At 48.5% G+C, this 20,229-nt stretch overlaps 2 protein-coding genes across 3 annotated transcripts; both read left to right on the top strand.

Annotated features, from left to right (window-relative positions):
* Nucleotides 1–7,428: 7,428 nt before the first annotated feature.
* On the top strand, nt 7,429–12,591 carry RPL26 (ribosomal protein L26). Its single transcript, XM_082603114.1, has 4 exons — nt 7,429–7,529; nt 8,327–8,499; nt 9,636–9,776; nt 12,420–12,591. Exons 2-4 carry the CDS (start codon nt 8,332–8,334, stop codon nt 12,546–12,548), a joined length of 438 nt encoding a protein of 145 aa, XP_082459240.1. The 5' UTR covers nt 7,429–7,529; nt 8,327–8,331; the 3' UTR covers nt 12,549–12,591.
* Nucleotides 12,592–13,675: 1,084 nt separating this feature from the next.
* Nucleotides 13,676–20,012, top strand: KRBA2 (KRAB-A domain containing 2). 2 transcript variants are annotated; one of them, XM_082603764.1, is made up of 4 exons: nt 13,676–14,523; nt 16,031–16,468; nt 16,660–16,845; nt 18,165–20,012. In XM_082603764.1, the coding sequence occupies exons 3-4, from the start codon at nt 16,812–16,814 to the stop codon at nt 19,418–19,420; spliced, it is 1,290 nt and encodes a 429-aa protein (XP_082459890.1). In that variant the 5' UTR covers nt 13,676–14,523; nt 16,031–16,468; nt 16,660–16,811; the 3' UTR covers nt 19,421–20,012. The 2 variants fall into 2 exon arrangements, with proteins under 2 accessions (XP_082459890.1, XP_082459889.1); XM_082603763.1 differs by having other exon boundaries at nt 16,031–16,845.
* Nucleotides 20,013–20,229: the final 217 nt, after the last annotated feature.

The raw sequence follows: 20,229 nt of genomic DNA on the forward strand, positions 1-20,229 counted from the left end.
GTGGGGCACCGGCCAGACGGCCGCTCTGGAAGCTGCCCGCTCACACAGCCAGGCTGCCTGCGGGGGGCCAGCCGAGCCCTGAGGGGTGGCCAGGGGCAGAGGGCGTGTTAGGGCGGTGCTGGCTGGAGGTCCAGTGGCATCTCCCCACCCCGGCTCCTTGCCCCCAGTGCATCTCAGACAGAACAGGGGGGCCAGGACTGGGCTGAGCAGCCAGGCTCTGGGCTGAATGAAATGGAAACTCCAGGCTCCAGGCCAGGGAGGAAAGCGTGATGGACACCCCTGCTCAGAAACAGCAGTAGGGGCATACTCTCAGGGGATACTGGCCCTTCCTCTAGGCTAGAGCCGAGCAAGGCAGGGAGGTGGGCGGCTGCTCCGTCCTGTGGGCTCACCAGCCCGGAGGGGTAGTCCTCATCTGCCAGGTGACCTACCTGAGGCCAGCTGGGGTTCTGCGTGGGGTACATCCTGGAGGGGGCCCAAGGGCAGGACTCCTCCAGGTCAGAATTCCCAGCCAGGGTCCTCCAACCTGCTCCGAGCAATAAACAGAAGGAGTGGCGCAGGGGCCAAAGGCACTTGTGTTTCCTGGAGTCTCAGCCCCCATCCGTGACGCCCCACAGCTGGGCAAGGGTGCCAGCCTGGAAGGTCTTCCCTGAGGGGGAAGCTGATCTCAGGGAGCTCCTGGAGGAAGGAACAGAAAAGGGGAGCGGAGGCCACGTCAGGAGTCGGAAGTTTGTTGACAGAGGCTGAGGCCAGCAGAATGGCCCACAGAGCCAGAGGTCTCCCCAGGCCTCCCCGGCCCAAGAATGGTCCAAATCTTGAGTCCTGGGCTTTTCAAGGATAGTCTGGAAGGCGGGCAGTGCAGGGGAAGCCTGGTGGCCGGGACTTGAGTCAGCTGAAAACTATGTGGGCAAACGAACCCCTGGGGGCTCCCTCCCAGCCCAGGTTCTCCTCTTCCTCATGACCAACCACTCATTAGAGGCCACACCAGCTGGGCCAGTTCCCGGGGTGGATTCCCAGGCTGGGCTGGGTGAGGAAGGGTGGGGAAGAAGACAGCTGTGCTTGGCAGGGATGCTTCTGTCTCAATGAACACTGGAACCCACGGCGCTGGCCAAGGTCACATCACCCAGGGACACCGCCTATGCTGGAGGTCCTTGATGGGGACACTAGAAAAAGCTCAGGTTGGGTCTTGGCTGGGGAGCGAGCCATTCGGGGACAGCTATTTTCTGTTTACTAAGGCCCATAAGTCAGTGGGCCATCATCTTAATTTTAGGGCTAAAAACAGCAAAAATCTCAAGCTGTTTTCTGAAATGGGTGGTTGTTCAGAGCCCAGGTGTGCCAACAGCCAAACTCTCCACAGCCTCTGCCTCTCTCAGCAAAGTTCGCTGTATGTGGAGAAAGAAGTAGCGCCCTCTTACCTAGTTCCTAAAAGCCTGTAGTGGTGGTCATTTGGGGACCATTAGGGGATGGGATCCACCTGCAGGGGATATTGGGACACAGGGAGAGTTGATTTAATACACTTATGGGCTTCTTTTCAAGACTAGAGAAGAACATAGGTGCTATTGGGGGAGGTACAGGTGGATTCATGGGAAAAATTGTTTATTACAGGAATTAAAATGTTAAATTTACAAAGACTCTACTGAGTCAGTTTTAACCACACCCAGGCTGCTTCAAACAGTGTCATGAATTTCTGGGGACCTGCTTTTAGCCTTTCCAGATTCTATTGTGTTTGCCAAAAGTTAATTTCGAAATACCTGTAGTGTTTCCATATTGTTCAGTCGTGACTTGTAGATGGCATTTCTTTTATCTTCAAACAATGTCAAAAGCTATATATTTTCTCAAAGATTCCAGACACATTGTAAATGCATGTGGGAAGCGATGAGCCTGGACTTTTAGGATAATTCATTTTAAATGAAAAAGACCATCTGAAAACACAGATGCAAATGGCTCTTAAACATTTACTCAGCCACACTTGTGAGAGCAGTGCAAATGACAATTGTGCTGGCATCCCATTTTTCACCTATTAGCTTGTCTAAACTCACCCTGCTGCCAACGCTGAGGGAAGCAAGTGAGGTTGGTAGGAAGGGATACTGATAAAACCCCTAGGAGGGGAAATTTGACATTATCTATCAGATGTCCACTTTGACCCAGCAATTCCCATTCTAGAAAGGTATCTGACAGATACACTTGCATATTGCAGCATTGACATATGTAATTGCAGTGTTCCTAAAAACAAAGAATTGGGAAAACCCTACATGCCAGTCAGAAGGGGCTGGTTGTGTAACTTAAGATGCAGGGACTGTCATGCAGCTGTAAAAAGAACAAGGAAGGACCTGCAAACTGACTCTGAAAGTCTCCAAGATCCAATGGCCGATGGGCAGAGGCAAGGCGTGGAACGCTGGGTATCCGATACTACAACCTGTGTAGAAAGTGGGGGCATAAGAGTTTACTTTCCGGGACTTCCCTGGTGTCCAGTGGTTAAGAGTGTGCTGAGAATGGACTTGAGGACACAGGGAGGAGGAAGGGTAAGCTAGGACGAAGTGAGAGAGTGGCATGGACTTAGAAATACTACCAAGTGTAAAATAGCTAGCTAGTGGGAAGCAGCTGCATAGCCCAGGGAGATCAGCTGGGTGCTTTGTGACCACCTAGAGGGGTGGAATAGGGAGGGTGGGAGGGAGATGCAAGAGAGAGGAGATATGGGGATATATGTATACGTATAGCTTATTCACTTTGTTATACAGCAGAAACTAACGCACCATTGTAAAGGAATTATACTCCAATAAAGATGTTAAAATAAAAAAAAAAGACTCCGCTTCCACTACAGGGGGCACGGGTTCGATCCCTGGTCAGGGAACTAGATCCCACATGCCGCGTGGCGTGCCCAAAAAAATAAAAAAGAATTTATTTTCTGATTTGCTTATTTGTGCATAAAGCAATTGGGACTATTCAAAAAAAAACTAGTAAGAGTGGTGAACTGTGGATGGGGATGAGAAAATGATGGAATGGGAAGGGAACTTCTCCCTTTAACTTCGGTATTTGGGGATTTTTGAACCAAGTAAATGTAGGTATTATCTGAACATTAAATTGAAAAATTATATTAGAAGCTAAAGTTATCTTCAGTGTACACACTTGTTGCCTGGTGAGTCGGCCCCGAGAACACTTGGGAGCCGCCAGACTGCTTGTCCTGTGGTTCCAGAGTGTAGCTGATGTGTCCCGTTCGAGGTAGGACATCTTAGGCTTAACAGGCACCCAGGAAGGAAGGTAAAAACTTTAATATTCTCAGCGTTCCTGAGTTCCTCTGGATTTCTTTGGGCCCCACCATTTAATGTACTCATTTTGATTCCCTCTTTCTCGATTTTTTTGGCTGCGCTGCGCGGCTTGTGGGATCTTAGCTCTCCAACTTCCCAGGCCCCTGGCACTGAGAGTGGGAGTCCTAACCCCTGGACTGCCAGGGAATTCCGTTTTGATTCCCTCTTCTCTATCTTTCCTTTTCTTTCTCAAATAAAATATTTCGCTTTAAGCAACCACCCTGGGGTCAGGGCACTACAGGAAGATAACATAGATAGACAGGTAGATAGGCAGACGGATGCCCCGAGGTTGAACATAAACTGTCACTCCTCTCTTTCTCCCCTTGTCCAGAGGCATCCCCCCGCCTTTAGACTCACACACACTCTCACACTCACACACACTCACTCACTCCCTTTGCCACCTCCCATTACAATAACCTTTAACTCTCATACACAGTCTAGGCCGACCCAGCGAGCCGAAGGATCCATACTTCACTGGCGGGCCCCAGGCCGGGGCTGCCAGGAGCCTGGGCAGGCGCATCAGAGACCGCTCTGCCCCTCGGGCCCGTGACCTCTGCCCTCAGTGAAGCCTGAGGACGCGGGCAGCTCTTCTGCAATCACCACTTCTCTCTGTGACCTCCTTCACTATCCAAATGTCCTTTTTTGATACGAAATAAACCACCTTGGCCCCACCCTCACAACTTGTCCCTTTCCCTCATCCTCCTCAAACCCAGAACAAAGGAACGCCACACAACTAATTCTCAACAGAAACTACTGGCAGTTCCTACAAGCCGTGCTGGTGCAGGCCTCTGGGCTCTCGTTTGGGTAGTTCCCTCCACCTGGAACACGCTTCCCCCATTGTCTACCTGGAAAACTCCTACCTAGCTTTCCAGAAACAGTTCATGCGTTACCTATAAAACCTCCCCCAACCCTTACCTTGGTTAGAATTGGCCGCACCTGGGCTTCCCTGGTGGCGCAGTGGTTGAGAGTCTGCCTGCCGATGCAGGGGACATGGGTTTGTGCCCCGGTCCGGGAAGATCCCACATGCCACGGAACTGCTGGGCCTGTGAGCCATGGCCGCTGAGCCTGAGCATCCGGAGCCTGTGCTCCGCAACGGGAGAGGCCACAACAGTGAGAGGCCCGCGTACCGCAAAAAGAAAAAAAAAAAAGAATTGGCCGCACCTGTGCTGTGTCCCCCACTGCATTCCACCATCTTCCCGAGACACTTGATGATGCGAGTTTGTTGACAAGTCCGTCTCCTCCTTCTAGACAATGTGCTCCTTGACGAGAGGCTAGATCTTAACTGATCTTGCTAAGATCATACCAAGTGTCTGGCACAGAATTGAGGAAAGAGTCGAAGCTGGATAAATATTTGAAGAATGCATGAGTGAAGGAATGAATGGATGAACAAATGAACAAGTGAACAAGTAAACATGACAGTTTGTGGTCCAGAAAAAAAGTTTAGTCCAGGGATGTAGGCATGAAGTCTGGATAATACCTACTTTGGTGTGTCTTAGGGCTACACAAAGACCACCCTCAAAATGACCCCAAGGGGCCAATTTAAAAGGACTCACTTGGGGACTTCATTGGAGGTCCAGTGGTTAAGACTCAAAAAAGAAAAAAAAAAAAGGACTCACGTAAGAAGAATGTGGAGAGAGGGCAGCCAGGCGAGGTGGCCAGAGGTTCATGTAGGGTGGAGCCATGACACCCAACAGACACTTGTGAAGATAAACGGACTGTATAACTAGGCTAGCAGTCATCTGAATCTGTGGGTACAATTTCCAACAGGCTTCACACTGTATAAAGTGGTTATGCTTCCACATGGTGGGTGGGCTGGAGTTTAATTTCGATGACTGTGTTGGATGGAGGGAGGGAGGCCTGAGAGGCTTGGGTGACAGCAGAGAATGATGGGGAGGCTGAAGAAACAGAGAGGACCTTTGTGGGAAGAGAGAAAGATGATGGGGAGGCCTGAAGAAGAGGCGATTAAGGAAACTAGTAAAGACAATAAATTAGTAAAGACTAGGAAAGAGAAGGTGAAGACCAGAAAGGAAGGCAGGAGCCTTCAGCAGCTCCCTACGACTTTCAGCATCCAAATCAAACTCAGCTCAATCCCAGAGCCCCATGGGCTCCTCTCTGAATCCCTCTCATGCCAGCCACAGGGGCCTGGCACCTGGTGACAGTGTGTCATGGGCTTCACACCCCCATGCCTTCCCTCAAGCTATTCCTTCTGCCTCCTGGAGCTAATTTTAACATTCCTCAAAAGTCACTAAAGGGTGACTTCACCCCAGGTCTTCCCGGACCCCAGAGTTCTCTTCTCTTCCCGAAGCACCCAGGCACCAAGGACAGCCAGGCTCAGCAAGCACTTCTCTGGGGTCCTGTGGTTGTTAATTTTGTTGTTTATCTCATCTCTTAGACAGTGAGCTTCCTGCAGGCAGAAACTTTGACTAATTTCCTTTTGTAGCTCCAGGATGCAACCTGGCTGGCCCATGAAAGATGTTCCATAAACACTTGTTGAAAAGAATTGCAGCAGAAGAATTCTGCTCTCACTGAATTTCTGAATAACAAATAAAATCCGGGGCTATATCTTCACAGCGTATTTAAGAACACAACTATTTTTAAATCATGAAAACACATGTTCTTCACTGACTCCACTCTGGGCCCTCAAGGATATGGTTTCTCACTCTTTGACTTGACCCCAGTGGGTTCCTACAAATTGGGACCATATAGGGAATTATCAGAAGGGGCTGGGAAGCCAGGCTGCACGGGTTCGTCTATAACCTATGGGTTCTGTAAAACCTTGCACGAGCTTCTCTCACTTCTCTGTGGCTCAGGGTCCTCATCTGTAAAACGGGACAACAATACCAGGATGGCAAGGCTATTTGGTGGATTAAAGGAGCTAAAAAGGCAGTGAGTAGAAGGGTGTCCCTAAGACTCTGCAAGCTTACTATGTCTTAAGTATCATGAAACGTGTGTCTTCCCCTAGTATGACACCTGTGTTATTCATTCAACAGAAACCGATCGTTTACTAGGTGCGGGGCCAGGCACGCGGCGGGAGTTCACCCAGCACTGCAATCCTTCTTCAGGAGAGCGCACCCCCTTGCCCTGCTTCCATCAGATCCTGAACTGAATGTGAGCAGGCAGTAAAATTAAGAAAAGGGCACAGTGGGGCTTCCCTGGCGGCACAGTGGTTAAGAATCCGCCTGCCAGTACAGAGGACACGGGTTCCGAGCCCTGGTCCGGGAAAATCCCACATGCCGCGGAGCAACTAAGCCCGTGCGCCACAACTACTGAGCCTGAGCTCTAGAGCCCGTGAGCTACAACTACTGAATCCTGCGCGCCTAGAGCCTGTGCTCCGCAACAAGAGAAGCCACCGCAATGAGAAGCCCGCGCACCGCAACGAAGAGTAGCCCCCGCTCACCGCACTAGAGAAAGCCGGCGTGTAGCAATGAAGACCCAACGCAGACATAAATAAAATAAATAAATTTATTTTTAAAAAAAAAGAAAGAAAAGGGCACAGTTCTCTACGTGGAAAGGCTTCCTCACGCCGCGCTCCTTCAAAGTGTGGTCCCGGACCAGCACCCTCGGCATCACCTGGGAGCTCGTTAGAAACGCGGGTTCAGACCTACTTCCGCGGGGTGGGGGGCGGACCCGCGGCCCCAGTCCTCGGAAGGCCCCTCGCCGGCGGGAGCCGAACCTCGGGCGGGCCCCGTAGAGCAGTCAGCACACGCATTGGTGTTGGGGCGGCTGCGGGCGCCGGGCTGGAGCTGGTTGGTTACCTGTCAGGCACACTCGACAGGCCCACGCCCTTGGCCCGGGATGTCCAAGTAACCGAGGTGACCGGCCGGCCGGAGTCCCAGCGCCACCTGGCGGTCAAATATAGGACCTGCCCTTTCCCGGCTAAGGGAGTACCCGCTGCCCGGTGTTCGAGTGAAGGGACACGGGTCCCTGGGGCCGCTCGCTCCCTCAACACCCGCCGGGTCAGTCAGACCCCAAGCAGCCCCCGCCACTTGCCCGGGAACCACCGTTCCCAAAGGACGCAGCTGCAGAACCCAGAGCTCTGCAGTTCCCCTCCGAGCCACGAGATGGCGCTAGTTATCAACTTCTTTCCCAGTTTTCCCTCCGCGTTCAAACTCTGCGCCTCTCTCGCTCCAAGAAACAGCGGTCTCGCGAGACCTCTCGGAAACTTACAAAACCGGAAGCTGTGTGTGGATCTCTTCCCTTTTGTGGCCATCGCAGAAGCGCCAACGGGTGAGTTTGCCGGGAGAACGCGTATAATCCGCAGTCATCCGTTTACGGGCACGGTGTATCTCGACCCCGGGGGCCCCTATACTGTTCCGGCGGCCGAGTAGCAGCCGGGAAGGGGGGCCAGGATGGTCTCGACCTTTCTCCTAGCTCAAGGACCGCCGGGGTGGGGAAGGGAGGAAGAAAGAGGATTTGGGGACTTGGAAACGGGAGCTGAAGGGGAGGGAGCCTATGGTGATGGAGTCTAGTCTGGGCAGTGTAGTTCTCTAAAGAATGGTCTCGAGATAGCTTCTTGGTAAATCTACGGAACTTTCAGACGGCGCTCGCCCATTGGAAGGCTTTTTGGACCCGAGTTATGTGCATTTTCCAGGTTCGGGATGAGGGCCTGATTTCATTCATTTGGGGATGGGGCTAAATGTGTTCACGCTCAAGTTCGCAGATTAACGTTGGTTGGTCTTTCTAAAATGTGATGTGATGTTTGAATTGTCAGTCTGCTTTGCCCTAATTCAGCGGAAATATAAGTCCTGTTTTAGCTTCCTTATGCAGTAGTTATGCAGTTTGAGAGAGTAAACAAAAAGTTTAATTACGACAGGTGTGTTGGTAATGGAACGTTCTTCTGTTCCATAAGCAAATACAGAAAACATCCCAGTAAAGCAATTCACTACAAGCAGTTTGATGAAGTTAAAGAATGTAACAGCTTTTGTGAGCATTCTAAACTTTCAAGATGAAATTGTTGCAGTTACTTGTTTGTAAAACTGAGTGAGATTTGGTCATTTAAGGGTTTACACCTCTTCTCTATTTAGCCGAAATGAAATTCAATCCCTTTGTGACTTCTGACCGAAGCAAGAACCGGAAAAGGCATTTCAATGCGCCTTCCCACATTCGCAGGAAGATTATGTCTTCCCCTCTTTCTAAAGAGCTGAGACAGAAGTACAATGTCCGATCCATGCCCATCCGGAAGGATGATGAAGTTCAGGTATGTGCCGTGTTCAGGTCATCTCGGCGAATATCCCGCACATTAGGCACAGACGCTGGATTGCATTCTGAGAGTGATACAACTGAGACATTGGCTCCCACAACAGGACTGCAAAAGGAGTTGAGCTGGGGACTAAACAAAAAGTATGCAGCTTTCTTCACCTTTACACTTTGGTGAAAATCAGTTGTCTCAAGCGTCAGATGCAGTCATAATTAAACAGAAGGAAGGGGGTTTGGAACCAGAATCTTAGTTTGGAGTTATCTTTTTCTGGGTATGTTTGGGCATTGGAGAGGCATTTGAGGACCAGTAAACAATTCTGTTTCTGAATCAAAATCCATATATAAGTTACAACTGAGCTGTAGTTTCATATGATTGTTTGAGAGTACCAGTAAATAATTTGTCAAATCTATTTAAGTGAAAATTTCTATTAATGTTTCTTAGCTGTAACTTGCACCTAGTGATTAAGATTCAAGCAGTCTCTAAAGCAGCTTACATGTTACCAGCATTTCTTGAGATGAATAGCCATTTGTCGCTCCTGTGCTGGTGCTAAAATTGCCAGTAGGTTTCGGAGGCAGTCTCCTCTGCTTTCTGTAACTGGGAAAGAAACATCTGCTCAGAAGCACTTTGGCAAGCTGAGGATCGCTGGGACTCCCGCGTACAGAACGATGTTAGTTAACCTCAGGGAAAGAAGTGGCATGTTTCCTTAAATATTAGCTGCTGCCCACTCTTTGGCACTTAGTTGGGCCCTTTAATGGGTTGTGAATTTAATATTTATGGCCTGTTGTTCCCTTTGAGATGGAGTGACAGTTTCCTTGTCAACTTGGTACAAAAAACCAAGGTGGGCTTGTTCCTCGTTTTTAACCTTTTAACAAGCCCACCATTGCTGGTGGGTCAGAAGTTGTAGGATGCACTCTACATCACTGTAGATTGATACGGACCATAGTTTATTTCCAGGTTAATTGAAGCCAGAGATAGAATTATTGGCACATTTCCATTAATGATTAGATCTTTCAAAATTGGAAGATCCTGTATATCTGATGAAGTGAATGATGTTTACCTGATTCATAGGTTTCCTGATTTTCAAGTTTAATGTTCTTTTAACCACATATATCTTTTATTTTTGAATTTGCATTTAGGTTGTACGAGGACACTACAAAGGGCAGCAAATTGGCAAAGTAGTCCAGGTTTACAGGAAGAAGTATGTCATCTACATTGAACGAGTGCAGCGGGAGAAGGCTAATGGCACAACTGTCCATGTGGGCATTCACCCCAGCAAGGTGGGTGTTTTTAAGAATGCTTGAGAGGGGAGAAGGAAATTTTAACAGTTATTCTGTATGTGTATTTGATGTAACTTTTCCTTAAAAGCTATTAGTAAGCTGATCGATCAATCTAAAAATGAATAGATCTTAAAATATAGGAAATGGGGTAATTTTTAGATGATATGGAGCTCATACCCTGTGTATTAAACAGAATTGAGTAAACAGTAAGGCACATTTACAGCCCTGCAAAGTAGGTATTAAGTCATTTGCAGATGGAAAAAATCTGGACCTCAGAGTCTAGATCCCATTGATAGTGGTATCTAAGCCAAAATAGAAGATAATGGTCTGATTCTCATGTCCTGGACTTTAATGTGAATTTTCCAATACTGCTGTCTGATTTCTCTCAATTAAAAAGATATGTTTAATATAAAGGTAATAAATGTGCTTGGTGCCTATTCAAATAATGAGGTGTTCTTTTTTTAAGATCTTGAGTTGGCACCGCAAATCTAATCTGCAAACTACAGGGAAGTCGAAAGACTAGTACAGCTGTTGCGTATCTTTCACCTAGAATCCACAACTACCATTTTCTTTGCCCTTTTCCCTACCCACTAGTGGATTACAAACATCGTGGCACTTCACCTCTAATTACTTCAGTGTGTATCTCTTAAGAGCGATGACTTTCCCATTCTTCACTACAGTCTTGGTTGCCCCCAACTAGATCAGCCGTCGTCAAGGTCACCAATCCAGTGACCGATTCTTAGTGTTTTATGAACTTAATGCAGCATTTGACAGTTGATCTCCTTCTTTATGGCTCATCTTCATCTCTTATTCCAGACAAACCTCAATATCCAGTTGACTAGTTTGCATGTCAACTTAGATGTCCAATCAATATCTCAAACCTGACATGTTTAAACTCCTGGTTTTATCCTTGAAGCCTCTTGCAGTTTGTTACCGTCACTGTGTGTGGCAGCTTTGTCCTAATGGCTCAAGCCAAAATGTCATTCTTACTGTGTACCCCACATCAGTTGATAAGACCCGTGGACTGCTGTTGCTGTCACACTGTACCCAGGATATTGTTACCATCAGAGTGGCCTACAAGACTGATCACCAGCTACTACTTTTTTTTTTTTTTTTTTTTTTTTTTTGCGGTACGTGGGCCTCTCACTGTTGTGGCCTCTCCCATTGCGGAGCACAGGCTCCGGACGTGCAGGCTCAGCGGCCATGGCTCACGGGCCCAGCCGCTCCACGGCATGTGGGATCTTCCCGGACCGGGGCAGGAACCCGCATCCCCTGCATCGGCAGGCGGACTCTCAACCACTGCGCCACCAGGGAAGCCCCCCCCCTTTTTTTTTTTTAATTTATTTATTTTTGGCTGCATCGGGTCTTCCTTGCAGCGCGCACAGGCTTTCTCTAGTTGCGGCGAGTGGGGGCTACTCTTCATTGCGGTGCGCTGGCTTCTCGCTGCACAGCACGGGCTCTAGGCGCGCGGGCTTCAGTAGTTGCAGCACATGGGCTCAGTAGTTGTGGCTCGTGGGCTCTAGAGCACAGGCTCAGTAGTTGTGGCACACGGGCTTAGTTGTTCTGCGGCATGTGGGATCTTCCCCGACCAGGGCTTGAACCCGTGTCCCCTCCACTGGCAGGCGGATTCTTAACCACTGCGCCACCAGGGAAGTCCCATCACCAGCTACTCCTTGATGTCACCTTATTCCACTCTTCGTGTTCTAGTCCACTAGCCTCTTTACTGTTCCTACAGCCGTGCTCCTCAGTGTGTCTGCTGGTCGGCAGCATCACCTGGCAACTTCATAGAATTGTACATTCTGTTCCCAGGTCCACTGAAGCAGAATTTGGGGGTGGGACCCAGGGGTCTATCTTAACAAGCCCTCCAGACACACTCAAATTTGAGAAACACGCCTGTTAAACTTAGAAGTTCTTCTGCCTCTGGACTTCGGTGCTTGCGGTTCTGTTTGGAATACTCTACTCTTCTTATCAGGTCTCTGTTCAGATACAGACCTTTCCGTGCGGCTTTGCCTGATCTCGATTATGATTTAGCCCCTGTCCTCCAGCATTCCATCTCATATTAGATATAACCTCCATGGCGGTGGAGACTGTCTTTTGGTTGCTATGCTGTATTTCCAGACCTTGTTCAGTGCTGTCTTTGCCTTCCCTCACCTTCCTCTCTAAGACTAAAATTTATCATAATCTGGGTGTCTTTGGTGACAAATCTGTTGGAATAGGTATGTTCTATGACTTCACTAAAGGTTTTGCAGGTTGAAGCATGTGTGAAGGCTACATTTAATTTCCAACTTGGTGGTACTAACGTTACTATAGAAACCAATGTGTATGACTTTGTTAGCTTATAAAACTGAGAGGAGTGGAATAGTTGAAACGTTTTGCAGTAGAAGAAGAAGCTGATTTTCTAGTAAAGCACAGAAGAGGACGTGAGAAGAACCACCGGTGCCACATTGCCTTCTCCTTTGTTGGCTGAGTATTAGTGAACATTTAGGCCAGGTTTGGGGGTAAAGAATCATGTCTGGCACTTCAGAGTGTTTAGGCATCCACTCCCACAGGTGTGGGGAATGGCACTGAATGTTGGGCCTTCCCATGTGTTCTGTGTTGGTAATTGTTTAAAGCTCAGGAGCATTTTTTCTTATTTGTCTGCAGGTGGTTATCACCAGACTAAAACTGGACAAAGACCGCAAAAAGATCCTCGAACGTAAAGCCAAATCTCGCCAAGTAGGAAAGGAAAAGGGCAAATACAAGGAAGAAACAATTGAGAAGATGCAGGAATGAAGTAATCTTGTATACAACTTTCATTAAAAACTGTTAAAATGAAGAGCCTTTGTTTATGTGTGGTGCTTTGAGACGCTGACTAGATTTCGGTGGGTCAGTTTTCAGGGAAGTTCAGGTGATGTTAGCTATCTAGAGGCAGACTACCCTTATCTTGTGGCTTGATTCCAGTAATGAAAAGTACTGTTTAGAGAGAGTTGGTTTTTTAACCAAATTTGAGCATCAGTTCTTTTTTTTTTAATGTATGTATTTTTAGCTGCGTTGGGTCTTCGTTGCTGCCCTTGGGCTTCTCATTGCGGTGGCTTTCTCTTGTTGGGGAGCACGGGCTCTAGACCACAGGCTCAGTAGTTGCGGCGCACGGACTTAGCTGCTCTGCAGCATGTGGGATCTGCCAGGACCAGAGCTCGAACCCGTGTCCCCTGCATTGGCAGGCGGATTCTTAACCACTGCGCGACAAGGGAAGTCCCAAGCATCAGTTATTTAATGATTGAAATGCTTTCTAACGATATTCCGAAATCGGGACTAATAAAATAGTGATTTTCTTTTACAGCAGGCAGCAGCACTTTGGGGTAAAGCTGAATACCCGAGGACCCCCTTTACCACCTTGTTTTCTGCACTGATGTTGTGTGAGTGCTGTTAGACCAAAATGAATCTTTCGCTTACAATCTGAAGCAAAAAGTGCTCACCTAAAATGCAGTTTCTCCTAGAGGATTAAGCGATACCGTGCACAGAGTAATTGTTGACAACACCTTCTTCACTTTAGACTTAAGCATTTAAACGTGTAGGACGGTGAATGGGGTTTACTTTCCAGGCTGGAGGCGAGCATTCATTTATCTTGGAGCCTTTACGACAACGTGGGGAAATAGGTGACCAATTTTGCCACCGCCGGAGACCAGTTAGTGGCTGGCTTAGCCAAGGTCGCACCTGGGCCGGCCCCAGCTATCACCTCAGTAATCTCACTCACCGCAGCTTCCGCCGAGCACGCTGCAGGCTGGGCAGGACCCCGGAACACAGCCTTCATTACCGAGAAAAGGAGTAAGGTTTCTCCCCGCCGCGGCGTCTGCGGACGGCCCCTCGGGAGGGGCGGGGCTTCCGGCCGGCGCGGAGCCGCTTCCGGCCGGCACGGCCGGCCTCCGCCGCCGCGGGCCCACGCGGAGCGGGAGGGGACCGGGCGGCCCTGGCGGACGCAGCCGTGGGTGGGGCGGGCTCCCGACCCTGCGGCCCTGGCGTATTCCTTTTCACTTCCGGACCTCCCTCTCCTGCAAAACCACCCCGATCGGTCTCTCTTCCCGCTGGCCTGGCTCATTCATTTCACTCCTCCCCCGGAGTTGGCCGCCCTTGGAGGAGTGGGCGGGCCCGACTAGCAGGCGGAACCCTCGTGGAGCCTGGCGCGGTGGTGCAGAGACCGCGGAACTCAGGACGGCACAAAGGACTTGATGCCCGAGCCAGGTTTTCGGGAATAATCGGGAGTTGGTATTGTGGAAGGTGCGGGGACACTGCACTAAGTGCATTATCTGCATTATCACGGAGTCTTCCCAACAACTCGTTGTGATGGAGAGTGGTATTCTCCCCGTTTTATAGTTGCGGAAAATGAAGCCTCAGAAACTTTGCCCAGCCTACTCACACAGTAAATGATAGCGTCAGAAATTGACTTACCATGCCTCTGCAATGCCTCTCTTCCATACTTGTAAGCCAAGTGTTTGACAAATGCCCTTTGAACATCTTTCGTCCCAGCTCTGTATTCATCTGCCCTCTGAGGGGATACAGCGAGGTAGAAGCCTCAGCCCCTGCCTTCTAGGTTTGTACACCTGAACCAGTCGACTGAAAATGCAAAGCGCTCCAGTGAGTGGTGCAGGCTGTTCAGAGGCAGGAGAGATGGCAGTCAGCTGGAGTGCATCAAGAAGGATGCTGATTTGAGCTGGGTGTGATTTGGAAGAACCTGTTCCAGGTCCGGGACAGCCAAAGCAAAGACTTGCAGGTGGGTGAGGAAGGAAAATCTTTCCAGTTTTCTTTAAATAGGCTCATTTATCATCCCACCAACACAGATCACACCAGGAAGTTGGCCATCTTTCTTTGGGGCCTCGTTTCTTTCCTTTTGCTTTAGAACAGGTGTTGAAAACTCAGGTAACTACAGGGGTGGGCAGCTAAGGTGAATAGTTAGTTGCTGGCCTAAAGACTGTGGGAAACAGAGTGTAGACTATCTAAAGGGAGTGGCTGCCTCTCCACTCCAGCCAGTTGTTGCCAAGTAGCAAAGCTCCCAGTATGGCTGGATCGTCCCATTTTTCATGAAAGCCAGAAATCTAGATTTTTATATGAACTCCCCAGTCTGTAAATATAGGTAAACCATTCAATTTTAAAAAAACAAACACTGGGTAGACTAACCAACATATGTCTGTTAGTCAAATGTGACTCCAGGGCTATGCATTAGAATTTCATGGTATAGGGTAATAAGGACCATTTCTCATATTAAAGACTGAGATTTTTCCATCTTTTGATTATAAACTATTTCTGGCGTGTCTTCTTCATTCTTTTATAGGATGGAGATGAGGTCTTTCCTTCCCGTGTAGTTCCTTGAAGGGCCTCAAATAGCAGCCAGTGCAGCCAGTTTCTGAGAGATGCTGGTTTCGGTGAGGAGTCTGGAAGGTGCTCCTCCTGGATCCCGTTGAATATCTTATGGTTTCAAGTCTCGTCTAAGGACTGTGGGATGATAATACATATTCTTTGGGAAACAAAGCCCCATGTCAATGATTATATGGGACTGGTGGATGAAATAGACTGGCTTATTTACTGCAGGACTTCTCAGAGCCTTTAAAAATGTCAGTTTGCACTGAGGGTCTTGAGCTCAGGCTTAAAGAGCATATTATAAACATTCTGTTTCTTCGATCCTGAAATGCATATTTTTCACCTTTAAAAAATCTGGATGTGTGGGCAGTTCCTTGGCGGATCAGTGGTTAAGACTCTATACTTCCACTGCAAGGGGCACGGGTTCAACCCCTGGTTGGGGAACTAAGATTCTGCATGCCGCGCAGCGTGGCCAAAAAAAAAAATCTGGATATGTTCGTTTAATACAGGGCTTCAGTTTTTCCTCTCAAAAGAAAATTGTCATTATGTCAGTGGTTTTACAGTCAGTAGTGTCTTTAGAATCAGGAATGTTCCATGGTTAACCAGTGATGCCAGTCGAGGGAATTCGAAGCCTTTTTAGTGGAGGACATTCAGGATCTGGAAGCAGGCTCAGCTTAACTGAGACTCTTGCTCAGAGCTTTTAATTGTTGCCATCGGGACTTCCCTGGTGGTCCAGTGGTTAAGACTCCACACTCCCAATGCAGGGGGCCCGGGTACCATCCCTGGTCAGGGAACTAAATCCCACACACATGCCACAACCAAGATCCCGTGTGCCACAACCAAGACTCAGCACGGCCAAACAAATAAATACTTAAAAATATATATTTAAAAAAAATATATTTCCATCTTTCTCTGCTTCTCAGGATTCTGCCCTACCCCTCAGCTCTTCATCTGATGGCTGGCATCTCGGGGATCTTGTTTTCCTAAGATGATTGGAATTCCTGTGATCATCACATGAACTCTTCCCTTGGCCTCATCACCATCCTGTGTTCCAGAGTTGTTCTAACTAAGGAACCTCGGTTTAGACACCTGGGTATCCAGTTCTCTTCCAGAGGACTTCTCCGATCTTGGTGGAGTGTGGACTCCATCTGGGGGTATCTCTTTGGCATGGTAACCTCCTGACATATCTCTGTGTCCCTAGATGTAACCTTTTCATTTCTGGAAACAGCCCCTGCTGCCTCTTCAGAACCATCAAGCCTGTACCTGGAAGTGTCTCCCGGCCTTGGAGTGCTCAAGTTCTCTTGGACTCTCTGCTTCGTTCTGGAAATATGTGGGCTCCAGCTCAGGCAGTGTCAAAACAGGTCAGGCCTACAGACCTCCCAGGAGAACAAAACCCCTCTTCCTCACCCACATAGCTGGACTCATCTTGCTGGATATGAGACCTTTCCTCTCCCTCTGTTATCTTTTCTTTGTGTAATACTCATATGACTGACATTCAGTCATGCATGTGGGCACGCCTTTGTTCCCAGTACCTCCACTGTCTCTTTCCTAGTCCTGCTGCAGCTACTCCTTAGCCCAGGACCCAAGACAGAACCGTCCCTGTGGCAGCAGCTGGCATCATTTCAGGAGGCAGTGACATTTGAGGATGTGACCAGAGATTGCAAGAGTCAAGAGGCCTCTCAGAAGGATTGTAGCAGGGACACAATGCTGGACAGTTGCAAGAAGCCAGTCCCTCAGCGTAAGGACTTGTCTTCTTTTACTAATCCTGTGTACAATCGATGGGAAAAACCATCATTTAAAAATATCCCAGGAATTCCCTGGCCATCCTGTGGTTAAGACTCCACACTTCCACTGCAGGGGATCCGGGTTTGATCCTTGGTCGGGGAACTAAGATCCCCCCGCCCTCCCCCCACAACCCTGCTGCAAGCCACGTGGTGCGACGAGAAAAACCCAAAAAAAATCCCACTGTGTTCTCCTTCAGTCTCCTAAAATGAGGACAGACTCTTCAACCACAAGAAATTAAGTTGATTGTGGGAAAGCTAAAAGCCCTCTCTGGTGCTAACTTCAAGTTCACAATTTACTATTGTTATGTGGGTTCCTTCTAGCAACATTCTCCCATTTATATTATTTTAAAAGGAATGGAGGATGAGATATCAGCCTATTATTGCCTTAGGAATTTCCATTCATCCTCTCCTCTTCAGTTAGCAAAGACAAGTTAATAGGTTTCACTGTTTGAGCTAACAGTTTTATTAATTACTCTGTTTGCCTAAAGTCAAAAATTACTACATATTTGTGTATATATCTTGCTGATTTAAAATTCTGTTGACATGCTCTGGTTATGAATGGGCCCAGTGGGCCCTCTAGTTATCTTTATTCTTTGTTTGTTTATATATTTGGTTGTGCCTGATCTTAGTTGCGGCAGGTGGGCTCCTTAGTTGTGGCATGCGAGCTCTTAGTTGCGACATGCATGTGGGATCTAGTTCCCTGACCAGGGATTGAACCCGGGGCCCCTGCATTGGGAGCACAGAGTCTTAACCACTGTGCCACCAGGGAAGTCCCTCTAGTTACCTTTATTCTGTTATTGCTTTATACCATTACTTTAGTAATCTTTCTTCCATATGTTCAAAAATCAGATGAAGGGGCTTCCCTGGTGGTGCAGTGGTTGAGAGTCCGCCTGCCGATGCAGGGGACACGGGTTCATGCCCCGGTCCGGGAAGATCCCACATGCCACGGAGCGGCTGGGCCCGTGAGCCATGGCCGCTGAGCCTGCGCGTCCGGAGCCTGTGCTCCGCAACAAGAGAGGCCGCGATAGTGAGAGGCCTGCGCACCGCGATGAAGAGCGGCCCCCGCTTGCCACAACTAGAGAAAGCCCTCGCACAGAAACGAAGACGCAACACAGCAAAAATAAATAAATTAATTAATAAAAACTCCTACCCCCAACATCTTAAAAAAAAAAAAAATCAGATGAAAGAGTTAATGAGGAACTTTGAAGGGAAAGTCTTCCAGATGGAATATCAGCAAATTTAGCCTTGTTCTGTTTCTTTCTGCCTTTCTTAGGATCCTTCTTACAGTTCTCCATGATGCCACAGAGAGCTGGCAATGATCCCCCTGGTGTTTCAAATCCAAGTGAAATGGAAAAGGAGATAAGTAACATGAGAGAAAAGTTTCTCATCAGCGTGACAAAGTTAGTGGAAAGCAAAAGTTACAACAGCAAGGTATTTTCCAAAGAAAAGTACTTTCAAACAATAAAGGAAGTGAAAGAAGCTAAGGAGAAGGGAAGGAAGTCATCACGTGATTATCGCCGTGCAGCAAAATATGACGTGATCTCTGTACAAGGCACGGAGAAACTAATAGAGGCTACTCACGGAGAACGAGATCGAATACGGTATTATGTACACAAGGAAGAGCTGTTTGATATTCTTCATGACACACATCTCAATATTGGCCATGGTGGGCGGACGCGCATGCTCAAGGAGCTGCAAGGAAAATACGGGAATGTCACCAAAGAAGTCATTGTCTTATATCTGACTCTGTGTAAACAGTGCCACCAGAAGAACCCAGTATCCAAGAGAGGCCTCGCACCCAAGCCCATGCCATTTAAGGACATTGACTCCAGATGCCAAGTTGAAATCCTTGACATGCAGTCAAATGCTGATGGTGAGTTCAAGTTTATTTTATATTACCAGGACCACTTGACCAAGTTTATTATTTTACGGCCATTAAAAGCCAAACAGGCCCATGAGGTGGTCGCTGTCCTGTTGGATATTTTCACAATTCTTGGTACACCCACGATGTTAGAATCTGACAGTGGCTTGGAGTTCACAAACCAGGTTGTCAATGAGCTCAATGAGGTATGGCCAGACCTAAAGATTGTCCCTGGTAAGTACCATGCTGGCCAAGGCCAAGGCTCCTTGGAGCGAGCAAGCCGTGATGTCAAGAACATGCTAAGTGCCTGGATGCAGAGTAACCACTCACATCACTGGGCCGAAGGCCTGCGATTCATGCAGATGGTGAGGAATCAGGCCTTTGATGTTTCCTTGCAGCAAAGTCCATATGAGGCGATGTTTGGTTGTAAAGCCAAATTTGGACTCTATTCCTCACACTTACCCCGGGAAACCGTGGCTGTCTTACAAACAGAAGAAGAACTAGAAATTGCTGAAGAACAGCTAGAAAGCAGCCTTTGGATCAGGCAGGAAGAAAGAGCTGAGGTCGGAGCAGACCGATCTGACATGGACGAGGACATCAATCCCACTCCTCCCAAAGCTGCAGAGCCCAGCACCTCCCAAGGGGCCCCAGGTCTCTTCTGCTGGTGAACAGACACCTGCCTCTGGGCACCGTGTAGCCACCTGAGAACTGTTGCCAAGGCCCCAGATGAAAGGAATGAAAGCCACACTCTCAGGAAAGCTGTCCATGGTAGTCCTGGCTCACAGGGGGAAAGCAACTTGGGTCTCTGATCTCGGGCTGCCATAAAAAATTGCCACAAATGTGGAGGCTTAAAACAACAGCACTTTCTTCTCCCATAGTTGTGGAGGCTACAGGTCTGAAATCAAGGTGTTGGCAGGGTTCGTCCCTTCTGGAGGCTCTAAGGGAGAATCCATTCCATGCCTTTCTCCTTTGGTGGCTGCCGGCAGTCCTTGCATCCCTTGGCTTAGAGTAGCACAAATCCAGTCTCTGCCTTGTCTGCACGTGGGTCTTCATGTGGCCTTCTCCCCTCTGTCTGTCTGTGTGCTCCTTTTCTGTCTCTTACAAGGACACTGTTGGACACCAAATCTATGTCATTGGACTTAAGGCCCATCCTAATTGAGGATGATCTCATCTCAAGATCCTTTTTTTTTCAATTAATTTATTTACTTTTGGCTACATTGGATCCTCGTTGCTGCGAGTGGGCTTTCTCTAGTTGCGGCGAGTGGGCTTTCTCTAGTTGCGGCGAGCGGGGTCTACTCTTTGTTGCAGCTTCTCCTTGCCGTGGTTTCTGTTGTTACAGAGCACAGTCTCTAGGTCTGTGGGCTTCAGTAGTTGTGGCACATAGGCTCAGTAGTTGTGGTGCACGGGCTCAGTAGTTGTGGCTCATGGGCTCTAGAGCACAGGCTCAGTAGTTGTGACGCACAGGCTTAGTTGCTCC

The sequence above is a fragment of the Mesoplodon mirus genome (genome assembly GCF_964341445.2).
Source record: "Mesoplodon mirus genome assembly, chromosome: 18".
NCBI lineage: Eukaryota > Metazoa > Chordata > Mammalia > Artiodactyla > Ziphiidae > Mesoplodon > Mesoplodon mirus.